Source organism: Talpa europaea (genome assembly GCF_964194135.1).
Source record: "Talpa europaea genome assembly, chromosome: 14".
Classification (NCBI taxonomy): domain Eukaryota; kingdom Metazoa; phylum Chordata; class Mammalia; order Eulipotyphla; family Talpidae; genus Talpa; species Talpa europaea.
In genome coordinates, this window is record NC_140082.1 from 62,364,789 (window position 1) to 62,391,958 (window position 27,170).

General features: G+C 34.0%; 1 protein-coding gene across 11 annotated transcripts in view; it reads right to left on the reverse strand.

Moving 5' to 3' along the window:
• CDC42BPA (CDC42 binding protein kinase alpha) overlaps window positions 1–27,170 on the reverse strand; it is a gene marked incomplete at both ends in the record, with an annotated part of 264,693 nt that overhangs the window by 37,275 nt on the left and 200,248 nt on the right. For 5 of the 11 annotated variants that reach the window (XM_084252980.1, XM_084252987.1, XM_084252979.1 and 2 more), the window contains 4 exons: window positions 20,853–20,929; window positions 22,572–22,663; window positions 24,177–24,325; window positions 24,711–24,816. In XM_084252980.1, coding sequence (XP_084109106.1) covers window positions 20,853–20,929; window positions 22,572–22,663; window positions 24,177–24,325; window positions 24,711–24,816 — 424 coding nt within the window. Of the gene's footprint in view, window positions 1–3,046; window positions 3,152–10,280; window positions 10,320–19,704; window positions 19,753–20,852; window positions 20,930–22,571; window positions 22,664–24,176; window positions 24,326–24,710; window positions 24,817–27,170 lie in introns of all 11 variants that reach the window. The other 6 variants (XM_084252978.1, XM_084252983.1, XM_084252982.1 and 3 more) reach the window with 6 other exon arrangements.

Consider the following 27,170-nt stretch of genomic DNA (forward strand, 5'->3'; position numbering starts at 1 on the left):
TGGGTGTTATTGTAGAAAAAAGTTATCACTTAATTAGCAAAGTATAAAAAAATGACATAAAGAATGTCTTCCTTTTAGGATGCTAACCAAGCAAACAAACTAGTTTTGTATAAAGATGTATAATATTCTAAAATAGAAAGAGAAAAGTAGATGGTCTCTCTTTGATTTTATTACTATGTAACTACCATTTAGCCTTAAAATGGAAATGAGTTGAGCTCCTTAAAGATTTTTGCTTAGTTGTGTTTAATTTGAATTTTTCTTTTAAATAGCTTGAAAAGTTTTGAATCCCATTTATAACTTAACATCTAAAAAGAAAAAGAGAGGAACACAGAAAAGCCATATAAAAGCTTATAAAAATCAATTAATAGGAAACTAAATTATCACTAGAATTTACATAAAAGGTCTGAAAGAAAGTTTTAGAATTAAAAGAAGTGAATCAAGGGTGCTAGATTCAAGATTAACAGAGTTCATAAAGTTCAGTACTGCCTAATAAGAAAATTTATTTTAAAAAGCTCTTGTTCAAAAAAAAAGCACACTTTAAGGTACCTAAAACATGAAACATACCTAGCAAGCAATATGGAGTACATTCACGAAGAAAGTACACATTATTGAAGGATAAAAAAGAATATCTAAATAATATGTATGCCAGGTTCATAGATGGAAAAACCTAATACATAAAGATGTCAATTCTCTTCAGATAAATCTGTAAGTTCAATGCAATGGTAAAGTGTAAAGAAAAAAAGAAGATTAAGGTGGGTGGAAGTGGCCAACCATACCAGATACCAGGATTATTTTAGGACTATAGCAAGAAAAAATGTGATGCTGGTGTAGGAATAGACAAAAAGAAGAGTGAAAGAATATACATAGCCCCAAATAGAACAACTTATATAAAGTGAGATAATTTTACAAATCAAGGGAGGAAATATGAGTTTATTCATGTTAAGAGAATGATTAGCTCCCTATTTCCCATAATACGTAACAATAAATTTCAGTTTCATAAAGGCCTAAACGTGTAAAACAAAAATTTATAAAATTTTAGAAGGAATATCAAAGAAAACCTTTACAATTACTGCATAGTGAAGAATTCTTTTAATAAGCAGAAGTCATAAAGTAAAAGACTGATAAATATTACCACTTTAAAATAAAAACTGCTAAAGACACAAAGATACCACAAATAAAATTTAAAAACAAGCCACATACTGGGAGAAAATATTCGCAATGCATATAGCCAGCTAAGGATTAGTATTTAGAATACATGAAGAACACTCACAAAAACAACTGAAAATAATTCAATGGGACAATGGACAAAAGACATGAACAGGCAAGTTACTAATGGTCGTAAACATATAGAAAGATGCTGAATAGCACTTGAAATCAGAGAAATGCAAATTAAAGCAAAATGCCACCCCATACCCATCAAATTAGCAAAATTAATATCTGGTAGTACCAAAGCTTAATGAGGATGTGGGGAAATAGGGGACTCCCATATACTGCTGAAAGGAGAGGAGTGGAAACTGGCCCAACCATTGTTGAGAATAATTTGGAAAGATTTAGTTAAAGTTGAAAATACATATACCACAGAACACATTAATTTCACTAATAGGTATATATGCTAAACAAACTGCACATTTGCAGATGCAGATGGCTATTAGGATGTTCACTTCAGTAATGACTGTAATAACAAAAAATTGGAAAAAACCTAAATATCTACCAACAGGATAATGACAAATAGTTCTGGTATAGTCATATAATGGAATATTATGCAACAGTTATAATGAATGAACTAAACAGACATGTATCTGTATGAGTAAACCTCAAAAGTATAATACTGAATGATAAAAGTTGCAGAAAGATACAAATAACCTTTGTGTAAAATTTGAATATTCAACAAATGTTTTTATATTATATATTGTTTATGAATACATATGAAATAGACATGCAAAACCAAGAAAGAGAGGCTATATATCAATTTCAGGATATTTTGATAAGCCTGAGAAGGGAGTGTGGGGAATGGCAGAAGGGAAGGGTGTTTCAACTATCTAGAATATTTTCTTTCTTTCAAAACAAATTTGAAAAAAAATAGGGCAAAACGTTGAGATCTGTTCAACTTGTTGATGGTGTTTTTATTATATTATTGCCTGTATGCTTGAAAATTTCAATGTTGAAGTAAAAACGTATAAACTCAAAATATTAAAACAATGATTTAAAAAAGTGAAGGGTTTTATCAATTTAACTATCTGAGGTATCATGGGGTGGAAAAAAGGAAGTCAGAATCTGACTACAACTCACACTTCACTTCAGACAGCTTTCCAAACTGGACTGTCTACTTCTATTGGAATGCTAGACACAGCTCTGGAGACAAAATGAGAAGCAAAGGAGCTATGTCAGAACTGCGATGCTGAGTGAAGAACCAGAATGCATCTTAAGGCAGGATGGCACTAACTGAGGTACAATAACATCATCTGAGTTGTTGAGAAAATATTTTGCTCGGAAAATTGGCCAACTGGGTGTTCAAGCCCACTGAGTGACATGAGGTGCAAATACAACACTGTTCTTATACTATTAAAGGCACAATTTAGATGAGTATCCATTACTGATTTAGCAGTTAGAATAAATTATTCAGTTGCCATCAGAGGCAATCAGAAGCTCTACTTATAAAATAAGTTATACCATGTGCTATTAGTCTTACTAGAAGATTAAAATATGAGAGTGGCACCTGGCATTGCCAAGTATCTACAGAATCTATCTGGTAATTATCTGTCTGGTAATTATATCTGTCTGGTAATTTACATAGTTCTCTAATTAAAATAATGACTACCTTTATAATTAAGTAAACTTGGCTTATTTCAGCTGATTTCTGGGGGACAATTTTCTACATTAGTATTCTATCTATATTATCATTCAAATGTAATAATCTCCAATATACTATGACTTATTACGCAATATATTTGATTAATAGGAGAGAGTCAGATTTCACTTGTTTTGTCAGTTCCCCCTTCCTGTCACAAGTGAAAAGTTGGGGAGCAAGACTGCTCCAATGAGGCACCTGAACTGGCTCAGCTTCACTAGATGTGGAAGGAGATGTGGACCTTGACTGGAAGTAAAACTTGACGTTCGGATTCCGTACATATGTGTTCTCAACGGGATCAGTCTAGGAAAATAAGCCAGGAAAAACAAAAACCCAAGAAATCACTTTTAAACAATATGTAGCTCTTAGCAAATTTCTGCAAGGCACAATCACGACAACATTTCTTGAGAAAGGAGGATAACAACCTTTAGACTGAATATTTACCTTAGGGATGTGTCATTATACAAAAGCTTAGCCAGTAGTTTTAACGTAAAAACAAACGTTAAGATAGCAATAGTTAAAATGCTCCAATCTTCACTGTTGATCTCTCACTTGACCACTCATCTCCAGAGTGTTCTGTACTGCTATTCTACATGAAACTTGTTATTTCAAAAAATAAATCATATATGTGAAAAAAATGCAGATTACTTGGTAGAAATAGGTATTGCAGATTAGACATAATTTTATCCTTGATAATAATGAAATTTGGTTCTTACCATACATTAGCTGAAAGTAATTACCTATCAGTTTTGTGCTTGTCACTAAATTCTCTCTCGCTTTTTTTTTTTTTTTTTTTTTTTTGCAGCAGTAGGATACCAGCTCTTATATTCAGTTGTACCATCTTACCTAAATGTTTTTAGAAATTGAAAATGCTTTGGGTTAAAATTTAGCATAAAAGTTCTAAGGAACACACTGGTTACACCTGTGTTCAGTCTGCAATTTTCAAAATTATTAGGATTTTTTTTTAAGTATGGCAAATAACTCCAATTGGAAAGGAGGTTGGGGTATTTGTTTCAAATATAGTATACAGCAAAAACAATATTTAGATCAGAAGTCACAAACCATAAAAAAATCAGTTAAATAACTTTATGTTCTTAAAATGTTTTTTTCTTTATTACTGTTAGGTTTATATTTTAGGGGCTGGTTTATATTTTTATATTTTTAGGGGCTGGTTTATATTTTAGGGGGCAAACATTGCGGTAGGTCCCTGCTAATACCCAGCTTCGGTCTCCCAGGGAGGGGAGCATGGATGGGCATTCAGGGTAATCCACAAGGCAAGACTTCATGGGACTGACTATCATAGTCACCAACCAGGCCTGAAACCTTCAGCTACTGGATTTAAGGAGAACTGGGGAGAAGGGTTTCAGTGAGGACCTCTAGGAGACTTGAAGGGCAGCTATCTACCAACAGCTAGGAAAGTATATCAATATTTTCAGAACTGGAACTACTGAACTGGAAAACATATTAACATTATACACAGTTCTGCAAGTGCAATGCAGGTATATTCATAAACAAGCATGCCTTATGAGGTGCAGAAGCTAGGCCTAACTCTCTTGATTCTAGACTCAGTGCTCTTTTTGTACCAAAGGCATTTCCATAATAGAGGTACTAAGAGCAACTGACCAATCATGAATTCTCTCTATTCCTGCCAGTGAATTTTGACTAGGAATAGGAGAGTAAAAGAAAAAGAAAATGGGACTCTTAAGATAAAATTTAGTCAGTTTGCAATTGTACTCTGGAACAGCCATGGAGAAGGCAACCAGTTAAAATGATTAATCTGAAATGTGACCCGGGTGGGAATAAGGCAGAATGTCAATTATTTTCTAAACATTTCCTCCTTGTAGCTTCCATAAGATTGTGTTAATTTCATACTGAGTAAGAGTCTATAGCGGAGAGTGGGGTCAGTTAAAATGGACTTGATAAGCAAAGAAGTGTGGGTACCTTTTACAATGATAAGAGCTAAAAACTCCCAAATAATCAAGTGTTAATTTTTTTTTAAGATTTATTTTTATTTGTTTATGTATAAAGAACTGGGGTGTAAGCCAGAGGTGTGGGGGTGAGAGGATTCATCAGAGACAGAGTGGGGAGCAGAACAGGGGATCTACTGAAATACACTGCTGAGGGGAGCAGCAGCGGAGAGAGAGGAGAGGTCTGCAGCCCCATGTGGGTTACCTCTTTGGCAGGGTATCAAACTCATGCTGTGCAGTGGCTGGTGACAGCTTGATAGCACTGAGACTTTAACCTCTGCACCACCAGGTAGGCCCGTCAAGTGTTAAAATTTTAAAGAAGTATCTAAGTAGGGGATTTACCACATGGAAAAAACTGGATCATTTAAAGAAAATTTAAATTTCTGACCTATTACACAAAAACATTGTAGCCTATAACTTGACTAAAACACACACAATCAGAAGTTCTTGTGTGAAGAACAATGCTGGGAGCAGGACAAAGTAGCTACTGAATTATCGAGTAGTGGCTCTGGATTTAACTGTTTTTAAAATGCTTCAGAAATGAGAAAGGCAACAGTTAGCTGTTTCCAATAGTACTGACTTTAATTTTAAAGCAAGTCTGCTTTCTGAGCACATGACAGAACAGAGTATACTCTCTTATATATTTCTTGGGCTGAAAGTGGAGTATACTGCCTTGAATCATTCTGCCAGTATATGCTCTAATGGGAGGTTCACATCATTCAAAATGTCAAACCTAAAAATTAAGGCTTCCTCTACCTCATAGTTACTAAAACATTTATTAACATGTTTCACAACCCTATGAAAATGTGGCAGTGACACTGGGAAAAAGAAAAAAAATACAACTATAATATTTCAATCTGTGATGACATAAATTAGTAACTTAAATTCTTAAGGTATTTTACATATACCTTTTGGCAATAAGAATCATTTATATAAGTCTTTTTCTTCTAACAAGATTTTACTCATCAATAAAAATGAAAGAAAACTTAGGAAGGAGAATAGGTCTTTATTTTTAAATGATAGTTTTAATCAAATGAAGGAAAAATTAGTTATTCAGAAGTAAAAAAAAATTCAAGTTAAAAAAAACCCAATACTAATTGTAATAAAATAATAAAAATTACCATACTAGCTTTGAGGAACTATAGCTCTTAAAGTAGAAATATTGCAGACATTAAACAAAATCAAGTTAGTTTTTGTGAAAATAAGGAAGAAAAATGTTGGGATAATATTTTGAGATGGCAGTAACTGAGCATATTAAAAGTCAAACTATGCCATTCAAAATGATAGCCTGCTTTTGAAAAAACTGTACACGGAAATGAAATTTAAAAATGACCACTTTACTTTCCAAAAGTGTTTTTTTCATAAATACAATGAACAAAGTCTGGTAATGACAAGTAAAATTACAAAAAGTTTTGATTTTCAAAGGTAAAAAAAATTTCCAGGTTTTTTAAAGACTGTACTAGAAACTAACAGCTAATTAGATAATAGACTTTAATATTTCATTTTCTTTCTGGGTTACTGCCAGTGTAAACAGTATCTCAAAAGAGGTTTAACAGTAAGAACAAAAAAAAGACAAAATCATTTATATATTTTCTTTATCAAAGCATTAATTATCACCAATAGGACTGTGGTTTAGGTTGAGGTTGTCATAAACTTTATGGCCAATTAAATCTTTACCAAATGCATTTATAATTAATGACTATTCTATCCATTAAAAGGCAATTATTTTCACTAGACTTTCAGAATACTCAATGGCTAAATGCCACATATACAGATAGCCTAAAATTCATTTTAATAATTGACAACTACTCAGATATATGACAGCAAAGCAATTGATTAATAGTGCATTAGTTATTTTTGCCTTCAAAACAAATTGTTAAAATTGTATTTAAACCATGAAAGTTAAAAAATTCTTTGTGCCATGAAAAACATGGCACTAAATGTAAGCCATCACTTGGATCAATGCAGAAAATGCTAATAAATCTGATATACATCAACAGCAGATACCGTAACTCAATAATTGAGTTTATAGTTATAGAAGGAATGATGAAAAGGGGGAAAATAGTAAGAAACAATAGACAGTGTATTTTGATATTATCCAAAAAAAGATCTTAGAACAAATCTTATCACAATAGTATAAGCCATTCATTTAATATTTTTAAGTCTCACCTACTGAGAAAAATAGCAGCATTTTGATGTAAATGTGATTTTTAATTTTCTTTGTTAACTTCTTTCTAAGCAAACACACTTTAAAGAGTAATTCTGATGACTAGTCATTAGAAATATCTACTATACTCCAATGTCATTTTTACTTACTAATCCTTATATAAAAAGCAAAAAACAGGAGTATCAGTAGTATTGTTGACAATGCATAATACTGTCACACAAAAAGTCCACAATGTTTCTTGAGTCTATTAGGATTTCTCTAGTGAATTAATCACAAAACATATCTTTATAGTAATACATTGAAGTAGAAAACTTCTCCCCCTCAATTCAGATGAGATTTTTTGATGACTCACTAATCAGGAATGAGAATTCCTCCAAGTAGACAATATGATCTTATTATAAATAATACAATCAACCAAAACTGCTCATCCTGACTACATACTAATGGACCTGTCCTACTCTAAGAATTACAAATTTCAACAAATAGAAGTAGCAAAACATTCTCTAAGAAAATTGGCTTTAAAGTAAAACATTGACATGGATATGATACAGGTTAAAAAATAGCTTATACCTAACATGTGGTCTTGTGCTGGTAAAATATAATTGGTACAAAACTCTTAACAGAAAAATATCCAATTTTTATCAATTTTTTAATCCTAGAAGTATTTTGCAAACAGTGGCAAGTAATTCAGTTTTGTATTCAGAAACACTTTGTAACTTCAAACTTTTAGTGATATAATTATTTCCTTAATTGACTTTATAACGGTACTATAGAAATACTGTATCATTCGGAGAATGGCAAATATATTTTATCATTCTAGAACAAACAATTAATGAAGGTTATCATACTTTTAATATACTGATTTGAATATATACTCTAGAGAATTTGCAAATGTGCTAAGAAAACAAAAAGGAAGTTAAGGCAGATGTAGGCTATTTGTAATCTGCCATCCAAACTCTAAAGGAATAATTTAAAATGAGACACTCAGGATTTCTTACTATTAAAGAAAGCATCATGGCTTTTTCCATGAGCATTTAAAGTAGACATTAACAATAATATTAATAATGAATCTTTCTTATACCATATTTAATTAAATTAATATACTAGGTTTAATTATACTATGTAATTAATTACACTGTAAATAAATATAAAAACATAAGTATTCAAGCAGTAAATGAGGCTTTGTAGCACACTGTAAATAAAAAAATAATAAACCTTACATATTAACACTTTATGACATTTCACAGCACCTTAAAAGATTTTAAATTTACAGAAAGGATTTTTATTTCCTTATCTAAAATCATGGCATTTAACATAAAATTGTATGCTACTCTTAGATTCAAGTCACTGTTAGGAATGGTAACTATTGTGTCCTACTAAAGTACATTAATGTGCCCAGGAACTATTGAAGTCCTTCAATATTCCATCAAGATGTTTTTACTTAACTATTAAAATAATTGGTAATTCTTCACACATCTCCCTCACAAACAATAATACTTTTCAGTGGTTGATTTCTTTTTTTATGTTAAGACACTTAACCAAGAAAAAACTGAAGGAAGCCTAGAAAGAAAATTACCAAGTCTATCACATTTAAATTAAAAAAAAAAACAAACACACCAGTTAAGTGTGGCTTACTCAACCTATGAAATAAATATATAAACTAAAGAATATGGGTCTTATAACAACTATTTCCCTAAAAATTTTTCTTTATTTCAAGATTCACAAAAATATAATGGATAATATTATGGAAATTTGTAAGACAAGTGAGCTATACCTAATCTATAATAAATTTAATCAGAAAAAATTTCTGAATTATAAACGTAATAAAAAACAAATAGTTAAAATTTATTCAGTTCACAGACTGGTAATCTGAATATAACTGGGTACATAACATATTGAGCTCCCCTTCTTGAGTTTATATAATTAACATCTATTCAGATCATGTTAAGTCCAAATACCCAATTGGTTCAACTCTATACAAATTTCAAAATAGTCAAGACATCAGTTGAACCAGTAAATCTTTACATAAACTTCATTAATGCAGTATCAGCTGAACTCACCATGCTATCTGAACTGCTTATTCATTATTCAAAGCAGTTTGAAAATATGTCCTATATTAGAGTTAATCATGTTGACTTTACAGTCAATTCCCCATCATTGCATCAGGAAGCAGTGCTTATTCATTATTCAAAGCAATTTGAAAATATGTCCTATATTAGAGTTAATCATGTTGACTTTACAGTCAATTCCCCATCATTGCATCAGGAAGCAGTGGGCTACCTCACTACTTCCCAAGCCCTCCATAAACTTGAAAATACCCTGATCTAAAAACTTCCAAGTGCAAGAATTCTGGGTCTAAGGCGTTGACCAACAGTGAACCCAAGAAGCTCACAGAAGAAAGCCAGAAACTTGTATTTATCACAGACTTTCCTTTTTAATGTTACTATTTTACATCATATATGAAAATCAAAGTACATGATGTCAGCTAGCTCACTATTTCTCAACTGGGGAGTTTCTATGGGTGTATACTGGTGTTGGGGTGAAGGCTGTTTTAGAAAGACTTGAGACCACAAACAGATTCCCCACTCTGGACACAGAACCCTGTAGGATAAGTATAGTAGCTAGCCTATTTCAGATTGAGAAATATTAAACTAGCCTTAGCACAGGAAGACGTTAATAGTTTGCTATCAATACACACATAAAGAATGTTGCAAATACTCTTCAAACCTTGGAAATATCTTAGAATGGAAATTAATTATTTCTAAGATTCTTGCTTCAAATCAAGAAGTATAAGATAGAGATATCCTTTTTAATTACATAAAAATGTCTATCAAGATTTCTCCAGAACTATTTTACATAAAATTAGTCATAAGATTTTTAACTTGTCCCAAATTTTATTGGATTTTGCTTAAAGTGAATTACCAAGTTTTCTTTCTGCATAATTAAAATATCTAAGAAATCTCTACATATTTGCTTATATCAGATTCTTATTCAGAAGCTCGTTTACTTTGTATTTGATCAATCTTGAAGGTATACATCGGGATTACTTTTTTCCCCAATTAAGTTTGATCACGGAAATTTATATGAACATTCCTAAAGCTCTGCGGCCAAAGCCAAAAAATAAAAAAAAGAAAGAAAAATACAGAAATGCACAGTAGCGACAGCAGGAGCAGCAGCACAAGGCATGCAGTAAATGTAATAATACAACACAAAAACATTAGCATGTTCTGCAACCACAAGCATAAAAAGATAGGGCAGAGGGCATCAGATGGGCACACAAAGTGCAGTGGTTTCTTACACGTCTGCCTTTGCTAGCTGGAGTACAGGATAGAGAGCGCTTCAACAAAGAAAGGAGAATACTACATGTTACAAATATTTACACACATTGCCATTGACTAGTATTTCATTAACAGACAAAAATATAAACATACATATAAAGCCACACTTTTTGGTAGGTTGAAAGTGCATATATTTTCACGAAAAAACTGGAGAATAAGAAAGTAAGAAACTGTTGGTCACACTAGTTACAAGACTGTTAATAAAGTTTGCATTGAACTTTACACAAACAGCGATCCACAAAATAATGCACCATCAAGTGACGGACATTTTCTTTTCTGGAAAGGTTGGTAGTGGCAACTTGAGAAGTGAGAAAAAAGGTCTAAATAAGGTTTACAAAATGCCAAGTACTTAAAAAGTAATCCATAGATGAGTGGGGAAGCCACTAAAAACTTGACAAGTAGTACAGAGATACAGTTTGGATGGGAACCTGGAGGAGGGTATATAAGAATGTTATGGGGACCTAGAGGAGGGATTTAATAAATGAAGTCTACAGTTATAGAATATTTCAGGGAAAACTTCAAGGATAAGAAGTGCATCACTTAAGATTATCCATTTATTTGCATAATAAGTGGCAGACAGGTAAATAGCAACTATTATTAGTACAGGAAACTGAAATGTAAGGTAACTTGAACACTGTATCTCAAAAAGTAGTAAGCCAAGATTAGAAGACCTTTAGAGTTCTAGACAAGTATTTATTTCTTAGTCTAGTCAGTACTTCATTATGGAGGAAACTAAAAGCTCAGCTGTGAACCTGGTTACACTCCCTCAGTTACTAATAGAAGTACCTGTCTCCCACCCCCCCCCCACTTCCAAACAAACAAACAAACAAACATTAAACAATGCAATCCCCAACCCTCCCTGGAGCTAATATTTAATCTTTCTCCTCTTTTCCTTAATGATACACATTTATTATGTATATAATGCATGCAGGTGCTTTTCAAAGTACTTTACACATACTAACTCTTTTAATTCTCATAGAAACCCTGTAAGCAGGTATTATGATCCCCATTTTAAACATGAAGTAAACAGGTTAACTTGTAAAATGTCACAAAACTGGTGAGTCATAGAGCTAGGATTCAAATCTCCTCAGTCTCTACTTCCTAGCTTCCCAACTCACTTTTTAACACAATACCATTTATTTGGCTTATGCATCCAAGTTCGATCATTCTAATGAGATTGCTGAAAAGATCAGCACTTCCTGTTTGTCTCACTGCACCAGTCATCTCAGCTATACGGCAGGATGCTGACTGTTCCCTACTTAGAACCCTGTACTACCTTAGTTTTTGTGACATGACACTTTCTTGAGTAACCTCCTCTTTCTCCTTCTTGGAGTCCTATTTCTCCACCCCCTTCTCAATGTGAACAATTCCAGTTTCTGTTCTCCTCTACTTTTCTCAAGCTACACTCTCTCCTGAGAATCTCATCTATTTTCAAAGATGTTGATTTACAAATCTCAGTTGTTAGTTCTCCTTGTCCTTAAACTTCTGACTCATATAGAAAACAATCTGTTAGACATGTCCATATAGATGTCCCTTTAGGTCCCTCAAATTAACTTAATCAAAATGAAGTTGGTCATCCTTACTCTTTATTAAATCTTTTAATAATTATTACATATGGGAATGATTAAAGCTAAGGTCAATATGGAAAACAGACATTCTAATGCTGGTCCTTCCTGTCTTCAAGCTCATTTCTTAACCCCTGCTTCATTCTTTTTAGTTTCAGCAAGTGTAACTAAAATCTTCCTGTCTGTCCCTACTTCACTGTACTCTGCATGCCTGGGATATACTCTTTTCACACAGCTCCTTTATCTTGCTGACAATATTCACCTGTGAAGACCCAGCTATGGCATTATTTCTTTTAGAAAGCTTTTCTGCATCCTCCTGGATCAGTTAGGTGTCTCTCCTTTATACTCCCTTGGGAGGCAGTCTATGTCATTTATTACTGTATTTCTCACATATATTACAATTATATATTTAGATGAGTGCCTTTTCCACCAGATTCAGACCTTTAATGACAGGAAATGTTATGCTTATGCCTGTAAGTTAAAAAATTCTTAATAAATGTTGAATGAATCCTCTGAAATTCCACAATATTTAATACAGGTATTTCTTATGGCATTCATCACTTTGTGAACTGCATAGTACACAACTATGCATTTCTTCTTATAATAAAAAAAAAGCACTTGAAGATCTAGCTCTATATCCAATTTATACCATTATTTAGTACTATACATGTAAACAAGGCTAAAATGTTTGGTTTTTGGCTATTCCAACTGCCAGACCAGAGTCTGGAGTGAATTAACATCATGAAAAACAGCAACATGCACAACTCAAAGTAAATATGTTCCTATACAATGAAGACACAATTGTCTCTCAAAATTATCTCTGCCTATGAAAGAAAATACTTTTTCTAAGCTGATTTTGTGTAAGTTAATAATACTACTAAATCACCATAGTAATAATGTTCTTACCTGCATACCTAGAAATCAGACAACATACGTTTTCAATAGAAAGGGTCTCTGTCTCTCTCTCTCCTTTGATACACACCATGGTTTTCTATAAACAATGAAATTTGGCTCATAGGAAACACTGAAAATAAGTATGCTGTCTTAATATGCAATCACACACCATTTTAAAATATGTATTTTAAATCTAGTTCTAATACTCCTTAGCATCCAGCCCAGTCGCTGGTGCTCAATAAATGTTTGTTGAATGTAAATAAATAAATAAATAAATCTAGTTCTATAAATCACCACCAGAACTTTTAAGCTGATAATGGTAGTAAGCACACAATAGAAACCAAATAAGTACAGTTTATAGTATATGCGTATAATTTGGCTAACAGTTTTTAAAGTTCAGGTAATGCCTGAAATTTTCATGAATGCCGTAATTTCTGAAAAGGAATTAGGTCCAGTTTTGGTCACAGGGTTAAAAAATATTTACAATGCACAATTCAAAATTCCACATTCCACTGATTCTCATATGCAATAAACCTTTCCCAGACATGGCTAAAAGTATGCTTCAAAGACTCAGATTTCTGTGATGGGTCATGGTGTAATATGAAAGAAGCTGGAGGTGGCGAGAACAAACGAGAAATGAAGTTAGGAGTCAAGACTGAAGTTAAACATTTTGGCAACATCTCAGTGGTATTTTATATGAGGCCAACACAAAAACCAAGAACCCAGCTTGCCAATATTCTCAGTACTCTGGTTTCTTCTCTTCTTATTTCAAAATACAAAAAACCAGTATTAGGAGGACCAGAAAGTTGGACTACAGCAGCTGTAAAAGGACACAAGGAACATCTCCAAACCAACATGACAGCAGAAGGTGGAACTTTCCAGACTCCATGCCTACTGTCACGTAGATGGTAAAAAGCGGAGCTTTTCAAACTCAACCCCAAAATGGAGCTAATGGGGAAAAGGGTGGATCTGAGGCTTTTGCTGTTAACTGCTGGGGCTTTCGACCAATTAAGCTGCTGGGCTTCCGGCAGTTAAACCACTGGTGAGGAGGAGCATCTGTGAAGAAGCCAACAGCTTGCCACCTACGGCTTCAGTTTGGACCTTGGTCTCTTGAGATAGCCTAGGTAAAAGAAGTTGTGAACCAGGAGGATGAGTTGTCCTAGTCCTACTGTTTGAGCAGGAGCACTGTTGGACTGGCAAGCCCTGTCCAAATAGTTCAGCCCATGAGGTGGTAAGATAGACATTTCCTACAGAGAGAAAGCTGAAAACCCACATGCCCATTTGTAATGGAACCCATCTGCACATGCCTAGGAGTAGCCCAACCTAGAATAACCTATATTGATGCTCTCTCTCATGGACTTACCTTTTAATTATCTCCTCCTAACTTTCTTCAATGAGCCAGGTTATAGTCTCCTTTCCCAAACTAGCTCACTCATGCACAAGTCTCTAATAAAGTATTGCCTGACTCAGCTACAACTAGTGCTCTCTGGTGAATTCCTTCCTGATCAGGAAGGAACTACCCTTTTGGACTGATGCTTTGTAACATGCTCAGTGGATACTATCTGGAGTAGCACTGACGGCATCCAAGCAGTGCCAGCTTGTGAATACCTTCCCATTCTCCCCTTCCCTCACTCCATTTTTCTCACTTCCTGTGTTACTGTTATAGCACACTGTGTCTGTTTTGGGGTCATATCCTATAGCTGTAAGCACATGGTTGAGGATGCACCCATCAGGTCACAGCCCCCAAGGTTTGCTTGGCTTCAGCTTGGCACCCAACGTGGGACCACACACCTGTGGCTGACTAGCCCAAGGGTCTTTTCCTTGCACTGGCCACCATGAGCACACTGCAACTGCTGCACAAGCGGCAGGATTCTTCTGTCTCTGATTTAGAGTTTAGTAGGGTTCTTCTTGTGTGTTCTTAATTTAGACATGGGTTCCACCTACAGTTTAGTTTGCTCTGCTTCTCCTTTTTTTTTTTTTTAATTTTCATTCTTCATTTTTGTACAATGTATGCTTTCTCCTCTCAGGTGTAGTTCCTGTAAAATTCCCACCACCAATTCACCTGTGCACCATTACCATACTTCTGTTTCTACCCCCCTTCCTCTTCTCCTCCTGTATTTTCCTTCTTTTCTAAGTTTTGATTTGGTGAATCTGATAAGGTCTGGTGTATGAAAGCTGACGTGTGTCTCATGGGAGATTCTGTGGGCAAACATATGGGGCTCATTTTCAACCTCTAACTTAGGTTTTATTTCTTCTGAGGGGTTCTCAGAGTTGCAAGCATTTTCTATTATTTTGTTTTTGGTTTGAGAAGAGATGAGTCTTCTACTTTGACCAAGAGTGTGCTTGAACAAATTCTGGCTGCCTTCGATAAATTAGATTTAGAAAAAAGAGAGCCCATTTGATGACACACAGAAGAGAGAAGCAGCCTTGCCTCCCCCTGAGAGTTGTAGAGGGGAAGATCAGGAAGAGGAGGACCACTACTTACTGGGAACTGAACGCACCAGGGGTAAATTCTTTCCAAGAAGACTTTACCTCTCCTAGGGAGGCTGCAGAGGCTCCACAGGCCTCACTACCATGCCCTCCCCTGGAACAGGATTAGAATGGCTTCTTCTCATATCAGATGGGGCACCAAATTTGACCAAAGGAGTTACCATAAGATAGGACAATTCCTGATGGGTGGGCTGAGTGAGCAGGGGCAACCTGCCAGACACTACTGCTCAGACAACCTCTTTTCTACTAAGGACCTCCTGAATTGGAGAAATTCTGTCCTTCCATTATCAGCAGGATCCAAAAAGGATGGTTAATTTGTTTACCTCTATTTTTGTCTGCCATGGTCTACCTGGACAGACATACAACTCATGTTACAAACATATTAATATCACACAAATGGACAGTGGGCTCAGGAAAGGCTAATGAAGAGTCTCATTCTCTCTGCCAGGAGGCTCTATTGATAGAAACCACAGAACCAGAATGTAGTTCCTAAATGGTTCCCCAATGAATGGAAAGATTAGAACACTATAAGAGCAGAGACACAGAATTCCTAAGCAAAAAAGTTTTGGTAAGATACTTCCACAAAAGACCAGTGAAGATCCATCTAAATTTCTTGAAAGGATTAACCAAACTTATAGTATTTACAGAGATGTGAATCCAGGTGCTCCAGAAAATACCTGGGTGAATAGCAAACATTCATTCAGCAGAGTACACAACATAGAAAGAAGAAATAGATCAAGATAGAAGGTGCTGTACAGATAGATGTGCCCTACCCATTTGGCAGACATAGCCTTTAGCGTTTACAATGCAAGACAGGAAAGGAGACCTAGGCCTGCAATTGTATTAACACAGAGAAGACAGAACAAGGTTTAGGAGGAACAGAGAAGGAACACAGAGAGGAAGTAGAAGTAAAGCCTTATGGAAGAACCAGTGTTCTTATCACAAGGAGGAGGGGCAATGGAAGAACAGTCCTAGGTTGGAAGTAAGAAAGGGGAGAAGGAATGAGAAAGTTATGAAAAAAGAAAGAGAAATAGATGAAAGCACAGAATGAGGATTCAGACAAAATCACAGAAGGGAACAAAGGCAGACTGAAAGGAATGAAGAAGTGAATAGGGAGGAAAGGAGACAAATGATAGTGTAGGATCATGGATCAGATGAAGAACAGGGGGACACAGGGGCTCTATTTGATCTGAAAAAGTCTTTATGACTACTCCTTGGAATCCTGGGTAACTCTGACTGTGGGGGACCATGTGATTAAGTTTTTGGTAGACATTGGAGCAACTTATTCAGTTTTGAACTCTAAATTACCTTGGGCCAGTAAGAGGCCTGTACCAGAAAGGGACAGTAAGAGGCCCATATAGAAAGGTCACAAAAGAAAGTTCCTACAACCTCTGGAACGCCAATTTGTTGATATAAACCTGCAACATAGCTTCCTAACATGGAGGAGTAGCCAATTCCCTTCCTTGGCCATGATCTCCTAAGTAAATTTGACGCACAGGTTATTTTTATCATCCCAAGGTCAGAGATTGCACCCACGAGTCTCGCCAAAACACGTCTTCTGATTCCAACTCAGGATGCTCCACCAAAGGTGAATCACTGCCCCCAGAAATCTATGCAAGGTAAGTAAAGTGGTTTGGTCTGATGGAACTCTGGGACATGCCAAAAATGCAGACCCTGTAAGAATGAAAAAAGAAGGAAAAAAAAAAGGAAAAAGTAGAAGGTAATATGGGAGAGGAGGAGGTACTGGTGGTATAACTCTGAAGAATCAGAGGGCAATATGAGGACACTAGGCATACGGAGAAGGTCAATAATGTGTGGACACAAAAGAAAACTTGATTTCTGCAATTTGGCCGATATAGTCTTATTCCCTCATGCAATTTAAATTTTAGATCTTCAATATAATCATCTTTTCTAAAGCAATGAGACAAAACAAAAAAGAAATGACTAGAAGACGTGAACTCTGGGTTAAAAATCACGATCTACTTATTATGGGGGTCATCAAAACAACCTAACTAGCTTGTTTCATCAAAAATTTCAATCAAAATTTATTTCATTCCTTAAGAAGCCAATGTCTGAGAGAAAGGAAGCTACAGGACTTGTAGCTTGCTTAGATGTTGAACCCAAACATGCCAAAGAGTAAACATTATTCAAAACATCATTCTACTATGACTTTTGAAGATGGTTGGTAATTTTGGAAAGTGTAGACATAGTTATGAGCTACAAATAGAAACAAGGATTATGACACAAAATGCAAATGAAGAATCGAAAATGCCGTTTTTAAATGGGAGCTTACTACTGGCCTTCACCCTGATAGGCAACAATCATTCTCCAAAGGTTAAACGATTCAATAATTCAGAAGTAAAGTATAGTGATTCATACTGATGCTTGATAGAAGACTAAGTACTGAAGAACTAAGAAAGGATTTAAGTGAAAATGAACTGATGGACAAAAAAGGAGGCCAGAGAGAACATAGAAAGGGAGGAGAACTGGCCTGTTGAGAGTAAGGATGATAACCAGTATTATTGAGGTCGTTATATATTATTTCTTTAGATTTTCAACTAACCTATGAGATTAGCATGATTATTATCCTTATTTATTAGATGACCAAACTGGGGCAAAAGAAGGACACACGACTTGCTCCAAATCACACACCTAGAGGCAAGAGTTTAGTCAACTATGTGCTTAACCAGCAAATTGGAAGAAAGAGCTCAGAAAACAAATGAGAGAAAATCCTGCCTTTTTAGAGTTGGAATCTGAATTACTTAAAGATTCAGCAGCCTTTGTGAACTTTTTTCTTTATACTGCTTTTCTGACTTCCATAAAATTTAGTTGTGTACTTGAGTTAAGTTTATGCTGAGTAACAGTGGATGAAGGACAAGAAAGGGAACTCCTGGAGGAAATGTGAACATGGGACCTTAGTGACCACAGCTGGGGTGGCACTGGAACCTAATGACAGAGACTAGATGGGGGCAGTGGAGGTGTGCATCCCTGTGGGCTCTTCTACTGAGAGGAGCTCACCTATATGCCCAAATACACACAATTGTTTTGTGGGAGAAAAGGAGATGCAGAGAAGAGTGTGTTAGAAAGAAAAATGAAAATGCTGTTCTAATGGAAAGATCAATTTATTCAAACTTCCTTCCCTTTCTTTTTAAGGTGAATGATATCTGTATGGAAACACAATGTTAAGCATTTTTTTTTTTTTTTTTTTTGGTGGGACCCTCGCCGACAGCCGGGGAATGAATCAGCACTGCAGAGGCTATGGGCAGCCTCGCAGCCCAGCGCTCAACCGCTGCACCACCAGGGGAGGCCCAATGTTAAGTATTTTAAAGGAGTAAAATATGCATCATACTGTAACATGAAATACTATTGTATATAAAGAGAGATTACTTTTAAATCACACTGTAGAATTAAGTAGAATAGTTCTTTGTTTCAAGAATAATAAAATAGTTCTATTTTGAATGGAAATGTAAGCACTTTGGTATAAATATGTCAAAGATTTCAAAAATCACTTAAAATATTTAAAAAATCCAGGTCAAGAATTTCCTTTACAGGAAAAATTATGCTAAATATGCTTCTAAATTTAATTATATTTTACAAAACAGAAGGAATGAAACATTTAAAGATGTTCCTTTGATTTTAAAAGCACAGTACTTGTATTTGAACCCATTATTATTTTTGGGAAAAAGTGGGTGTTAAACAGGATAGTAAAATGCTTTACAACAAGAATTACTGTGCCATTTAGTATGGAATAGAGAGACTGTATGGCAGGTAGATCTGTACAGAGAATGAGGATCATTCTAATAATATAGATTAGGAACCACTAACTTATTAATTTATAGAATCAGTTTAGGAGAAAAATGATAATGTAGTTAACTTATATAGTATATAGTATATGTGTAACTAAAATCATTTTCCACATTAAAAGAGAAATTTTGACAGCACTAAAAACTGATTTGTAGTAAATTATTATGTTATTATAAGGTCTACTGGAAGATTTAATTGAAAAAGTCACTTGTTCTGATTATACCTGCAGAGGATTACTTTTAACTAACATAGAAATTAAATAGTAAAGTGCTAAAAAGAAAAGGGGAGTGTGCCTCAGAAATCACCATGAAAAATAAAAATGAGCAATTATTTCTATATCTATGTATTTATATAATGACAATAACAAATAAGCATTCCAGTCTTCAGAATTGTTGCAGAGAATGGCAATATAGATTCTTTGATGGTCAAAGCATTTTTCAAAGTACATTTTTACTTTATTACATCTAATAGTGCTAAACTCATTATATTTAAGATAAGAAAGAAGCAATTTTGCTTTACAAATTATCAAGTGTGATATTTCTAAAACTGGCAAATTACTGGCAAATTCTTCATATCAATTCACTGATCTCTTTTACTGAAGGATGCATTGGTTTGAAAATCAAAGACTTACGTCATCCAAAAAATCAATCAGTGAAGATGAGGAAGAAGAAAAGGAATCCTATTTAACGAATACAGCAATAAAAAAATAGAAAATATGGATGAAGCAATTTAATAAGAACAAATAATAAATCAAAAATTTGTAAAACAATTGAAAGGCAAATGACATTAATTCAAATAAATAAATGAGTAAAGCAGTCACTGTCATTGTTTCTCAAAAAACTTAGCAATTCATTAATTACTTCTTAAAGAGTGATTCTTTTTCCCTTTCCCAAAGGAATGAAATATAATTTATGTACTGGATCCAAAGTGTAATAAAATGAAGCTCATTCATGGCAAATCACTGATAATCAAATTAAATATAAACACTTCAGAAATGTTTGCTAAAAGTAAACACACTTAGTAAGCAACAGAATCTGTAAGCAACAGAATCTTGAAAGCTCTTTGAAGGCGGGGCTTTGTCTATTTGGTCACTACTATATTTCCAGCACCTGAAACAGTTATTTTCACAAATATTTACAGTAATCTTTGAGTAGTAACTTAAATTTTCTTAGACAAAAATATACTTTTTATCATGATTTTTTTTTTCCCAACTAAGAATTAAGTGGCAAAGACTGACAAAGAGCCATATAACCACTATTTCATTATTATGGAATATGAATAATATTCATTATTATGGAATATACATGGAATATGCCATGTATTACTTTAAACAAAAAGCATTCCTATCTATGCATACTTCTGAAAAACTGAATTGCTTTGGAACTAGAATCAGCATTGCCCTATTATTTGCTTGGGCATTTTCACCTATTATTTTTTTTTTTTTAATTGTGGGTCTCTGCTTTGGAGAAAAAAGAAATGCCAGAATTATTCAAATATTAAGATTTGTTCTGCACTTACTGTTTCTCAGGGGAAGAGATAAAATTCAAATTTTATAATGACTCTCATGTTTAGACTTTTACTAGATGTTTTCTTAAACATAAATGTAGTAACAGTTTCCAAGAGAATGCAGAACATGTTCCTTTCCTAGTATGGTTTTGTTTAATGTAAGAGTCTAAGTCCTCTTATGTGGGATGCAATAAAACAATTTTACTGAAATTTTAAATTACAATGAGAATTTTAAATTGACCACAGAGGACATCTGCAAAGTTTAATACTTACTTCAAATTGATCCAGAGCATCGGTAGGCGTATTCAAAAATGCCAAGAAAGAATGCTGTGAGTCTTGGTGCTCTATACCTAGAAGACAGCAGCAACTTTTTTTAAAACTATAATTAAACTAATTTTCATGGATTACCTTTCCTATTTGAATCTACTGAAGGTTATTCACCCAATATTGTATTTCAAAGTTGATCAATATTATTAACCCTACATATTTAACAAACTAAAATACATTAGTATTTCTTGAAATACCATTTAATAGTATTTAAAATATGTTCTTCACCAAATACTTGTTTCTTAACTTACATGAGTTCTTGCATTTCTTTGTCCACTTAGTACATCATTAAAAAAACATTAAATCTTTTGGTAGAGTTGAGAATTTAAAAAACAGGACCATGATTATGTCTAATTTTTCTAAGCTAATTTATTACCAAACAGATTTTTTGTTAAGACATCAATCTGATTTTAGGTATTTTTTAAGGATAGAAAGAAGAACCCTAGTTTTTCTCAGGTTACTTTAAATGATTTCTTGCATATCTCTTGACTGTATTATTAATGTTAAATGTATAGTTTCCACAACAATTCATAAAACATAGACATAATAACTACTAGGGAAGAAAAAGCAGAAACAACCAAGCCACATTTTTTTATTTGCATATCCTTAGGAACTGACATCAATAAATCTGTGTGCTTTTCATAATACTCTCTAATAATATACCATAGTTGCCAGATAAGGCAGTATGTTTGGAATTTCATTCAGTCAATAAATACTTATTTAGAGCCTATTATATGTAAGATACTGTATCAAATAATGAGGATAGTATATAAAGCAGAAAAAAAATCCTTGCCCTCATTATGTAAATATTGTATTGTTACTTAAGTAATATATATGGTTCTTTTATGTGAATGTGATTATGCTCTTTCCTCCAAAATTTAAAAGGAGATGCAGAGACCCAACTAGATTCACATACTGTGTGTCATGGGGATGGGAATCACAGGGTAGTATTTGGGCATAACATAAATCCAATTTAACTAGTTCAGTGTTCAGCTAGAACAATTACTTTGTCAGAAAAATTAACTTCTAACAACTGCATAATAAGATACATCTTCATTAAGAAAATAACATTTTGAATTTATTAAATTTTCACAGTCTTAATGCCCACATAAGGGGGAAAAAAGTTTAAGTTCATGTAATAGAGAATTATCAAGCATTCTGAGTTACTTTTCATGTTGATGGGAAAACACTCAAGTAATGTTTTCAAGAAAACGGGAATACTGGGAAATCCCCAGGTCAGCAATTTAAAAGTCAAATATACCAAAATTCCAGAGTAATTCTTCATTATTGAATTGCCCTTCTAATCCCAGATTAATCTTACATTGTTTCCTCAACTACCCTGAAAGTAATTTCCCTATGTCATTTAAGAATAGTGCAAAGTGTATTATAAAATAATAAATTTTGCCAATCACAAAAATATTATTTATGGAATAGTCCTTGGCACTGAAAAAAATAGTCAAGTTAGGGCAAAGTGAGTTTTTCTGTTATTATGAAATTTTTAAACAATATAGACAGATATATACACATGTATATTCACACATATACACGTATACACACATATACATAAGTGTTAAAGTTACTTATGTGAACAATTCTTCCACCAAAGCAATAATAAAAGGGCCTTATAACATTTAGTCCTCATTGACACAAAACACATTCTCATACCCTTTTCAGATCTAAGCTCTTCAGTGTCCTTTAGCAGTTGTTCGATTTCTGATAGTAGTTCCAAGTTCTTCTTCTCTGAATCTTTTAGTTTACTTTAAAAAAAGGGGGGTGTGGGGAAGGAAAAATATCATTATTTTTATTTCTAGTTTGTGAACCATCATGTATATAGTTGGATTCACTTGGTTTAAATGTCAGTCATGCTAAATTAGGGAACTGCAACCTATTGCAGGAAGGACAAATTCAGGTTACCATGGACTCTCATGGTCAGTAATTTTACTTGAACACAGCCAGGATCATTTATTTACATATTGTTTATGGCTGTTTTTGCACTACAATAGCAGACAAAGACTATGTGGCCCATAATGCCTAAAATATTTACTATCTGACCTTTCATTAAAAAATTACTTACCCTAAGCTAAATAATTAAATTTTAAAATGTCATAAATCAAAGGTTAATTTTATAATTCTGTTAGATTTTTTTCTTAGGAAATTATGAAAGTAGAGCATATTATGAATAGGTGTAAAATTTTCAGTTTGACTCATATCTCTGATTTATGAATAATTGTGTAAATTCATATGCCCTAAACATAAGAAAAGAGATCATGTTTATTTCAAATTACAAGCCAGAGGGAATGACATTCAGCAACTCTTTATGCTGGGATCAATTCATATTCTCCAGAAAAATTTTTTTCCCCTTTTCAATGCCACACAAGCATAAGTAAAGCACACTTTACTGGATTATTCACAACGAAAAGTTTGTAACTTAACTGGGGTACCACAAACATTACTGACTGTAATTGAAGAACTAATGTGTCAAAACTGAATTTATGGGTCTATATTCTCCTTATGACTAAATATCTTTGGAATCTTGTACTTCAAGAAAAGTACCAAATGAATTTTTCTACTGATAATTTTATTAGTAATGTGAACTATTCTTTTGTTTCTGTATATATTCCTGTGCCAACATACTCTCAGACCCTGTTCATATCCATTCTAATTATGATTTTCATTTATCATTTATTTACTCAGAGTATATAATATGCTCTACTGTTATAATAAAAATTGAAAGATGTATTCACTAGCTAATAATTCAAGAGAATGGGGGACATATATTTTTAAGATATAAAAGAAAATGAAAAACAATATAATTAAAATATATCATTATAAAAATTTACCATTGATAGAACCTTTATTTATAAGAGATCTATGGTAGAGGCCAGAATTTTCAGATGACTGTATTTTTCCAACTACATGTTGCACTTATATACAAATATGATATTCGTGAACATGACAGAATTCTGGATTTAATGGAGTAAAAGTTGAGAGCCAACTTAATTTTTAAAAAGGGGGAAAAATAAGCAATGGAATATGAATTGGTACTATTAGCATCAATTCATGGACAAATCAGAGGAAAATAAGGCTATGTTTAAATCACATCTCTGCATTCAAGGCTTGAAAGCATCTGTTTTCACATCTTCATAATCCTTTCTGGTCATCACTGAAAAAACAAGTGATTAGGTAGGAAACTAAACATGTAGCTTCCCTCTGAATACTGCCGGATCAACTTAGAAATTATCCTAGTGGGAATGTATTATTCAGTCGTACCATTCTGTTATGATGTTAGAGGCTTTAACTTTATTAAGCTCTTCTTGGATGGCCTGTTTGGCTCTTATTTCTGCATCCAAAGCTGACTGCAACTCCAGCCTCGCTGACATATCCAGCTTTGCGAAACGACGCATTTTCCAGGGCATATCCTACGAAGTGACAAGATTTGTGTTTTTAGCTTTATCTTTTTTATTTTTAACATTAAAATCAGTAATCCAAGTGCGTCTGGAGACTATTAGCAGAATAGAAACATTGCTTATAGAAACATTATTTTTCATTAAATTCTGAAATAATTGTAGACACACACATAAATGAGTTTTGTTAATAGTTATTATCAATAATGGCAGCCATACACATTATAGTTAAGCACATAAGTGGTGATTTGCTACACTGGAAAAGACTTGGACTATATTATTTCTCATTAAAAACCACAGTGAGCTAAAGCCAAGACAAACAGACTGAAGCACTCAGATTTATTAGTTTTTTTGAGACTACACATGTGATTAAGACTCCATGCAAAATAGCAGAGCTTACGGTTGCTCGTGTACCCAAGCTGGAATTTCTTAGTGCTTCCAATTCTTCAGTCATTTTAGAAGCTAAGGCCTGAAGATACCCTCGTGCATCCTTTTCATCACTGACCCTAGAATATATAAAGACAGAGATAAAGTACAAAAGTAAAAGAAACAGGAAAACTTCAGTGACATATGTATTATTTCAAAGCATCAAAAAGGAGTAGAAATTGTTCTTATTTCAAATTGTCAGCTGTATGCAGCAATTAAAAAAACTATCTTTTTTTTTTTTTAAAGGTTACCACAGTACTACTAGAAGTAAACAAATAGGGAGAGGCTTACTGAACAGTTCAGACACCTACAAATTAGAGCTGGCCATGTTTAGCAAAGTCTGAGTTAGTCATGTCTGATGAGTTAGTACAACTGTGTCCTTTAACCACACAATGAATACTCTTTCATCCAACATGAAGCACCCAAACACTCTTGGATATTAAGATTTTTCATTAATTGGATTCTGCCATTTTATCTTATGAAAACACAACACATCCTTCTTAAAACTGAAGCATACTATATTTAGAAACTTTAACGTAGAATATTCTGAAAAAAATCAGGGCTATACTGCAAAAAATGGTCAAACAAAAGAGTAAAGTCTACTGAAACTCAGATTCTATTTACTGTCTTAAGGCTATTTTTGCTGATGCAATTATGATTTTAGACAGAAATATTTTCAAATTATATTCAATGAGACAAACACCACATTTTAGAATTTTCCAAGAGGAAGTCTGCATTTGTTACATCTCCAAAGAGGGGGAGAACACAGTGGGATCATGCTATTCTCAAGAATGAAAACCACTGGTATATAGAAAGCGATGAGGGAAAAAAACAAAAACACAAGTTAATATTTACAATGCTCAGAAGTATATTCTAACACTTAGGGGAAGACAATTTGCCTTTGTTGTGCTGTTTTGTTTTGTTTTTTCCCCCACAGAAAAAATTCAGGCCATTGAAGCAATCAGGAAAGTAAATTAGTATTGATCTATGCTGGACACAGAAGATAAATTTAAATCTTGAGCTTTGCTTCAGTATCTTTTAGAATAACTCCTGAGGAGTCAAATTCATATTTAACTAACTAGCTAGCTTTAGGAGAATCTTTAAAAGGGAGAAGAACTTTCTTCCCTCAGATGGGGAGGTGTTGAGGGGAGCATAAGCAAAATAACCTAAAAGAAGGAACCAGATAGTTGTAAAAAGTTGTGTACCCTAGTGACATTTACATTTGTATGCTACACATATAAGCATTTTTTCATTGCCTGTTGAAGAAAATATTAAGAAAGCTGTATAGAAGGAGTCTGTTTCCTTCTAAAATTCTTTAACTTTGAACAAGTGACCACAATCTTTCTACCTAATCACCCAATCTAAGTATAAAGAACATATGAGGAAGGAGGGAGATTACCTTCTGTAGAGTATAAAGAAAGACACATAGAGGATATAAATGAAGAAAATATTATCTAAATGGCCAGGTTAACATGTACAGGCTTTTCCCAATACAAAAAAGTTCCCTGCCCTAGCTGCCTCAAGCCCTGACATCCTTTATCTCCTTCCCTTTCATTGGCATACTACTTATATCTAACTGCTACAGTATTTACCTCTGCACTCACTCACTTTTTTTTTTTAAAGATTTTTTTATTTACACATATAAGAGCTGGGGTGTAGGCCAGAGATGGGGTGGTGAGAGGATGCACCAGAGACAGAGTGGGGAACAGAACAGGCAGAATGACTGAAATACACTGCTGAGGGGAGCAGCAGGTGAAGCAGGAGAGGTCTGCTGAGCCATGTGGGTCACCTCCCTGGCTGGGGATTGAACTTGGGCTTGCAGTGGCTGTGTATGGCTTCATAGTGCTGAGACTTAACCCCTTGCACACCAGGGAGGTCCCCTTCACTCACTCTTACATATGCTCTTAAGTCTAATTTCTACTTCAACTATTTTGCTGAAGCTGAAACTATAGTCTATTAAAATAGTAGGAAGACAGATAGTTAAGATATAGACCTTAAAAACTTCGGGAGTTGTACACATACTAAAAACTTAATTTTTTCTTGGTGGGGGACTTTTTTTTTAATGTGGTAACATTGGTTTACAACACTTTATATGATTTAGAAGAGGTTCACAATTCTTTAAATGTATGTTAACAAGCCACACCTATCACCAAAGTATCAATAACCTCCCATCACAGGCCAGTGGACCCTAAACTTTGCACTTACCATCACCCCCTCTCTGGTAATCTTTGTTGTTCAGTATCCAAGGGTTTCAGCTTGTTTTTGTCTGTTTTTTTTTGCTTTGTTTCTTTGTGTTGCATTGCTTCTTTGTATTCCATGTATGAATGAAATTATCTTCTTCTGACTTATTTTACTCAACATAATACCATTTCATTCCATTCATGTTCTTGTAGGTGACAAGCTTTCATCTTTTTTTTTTTAAATAGCTGAGTAG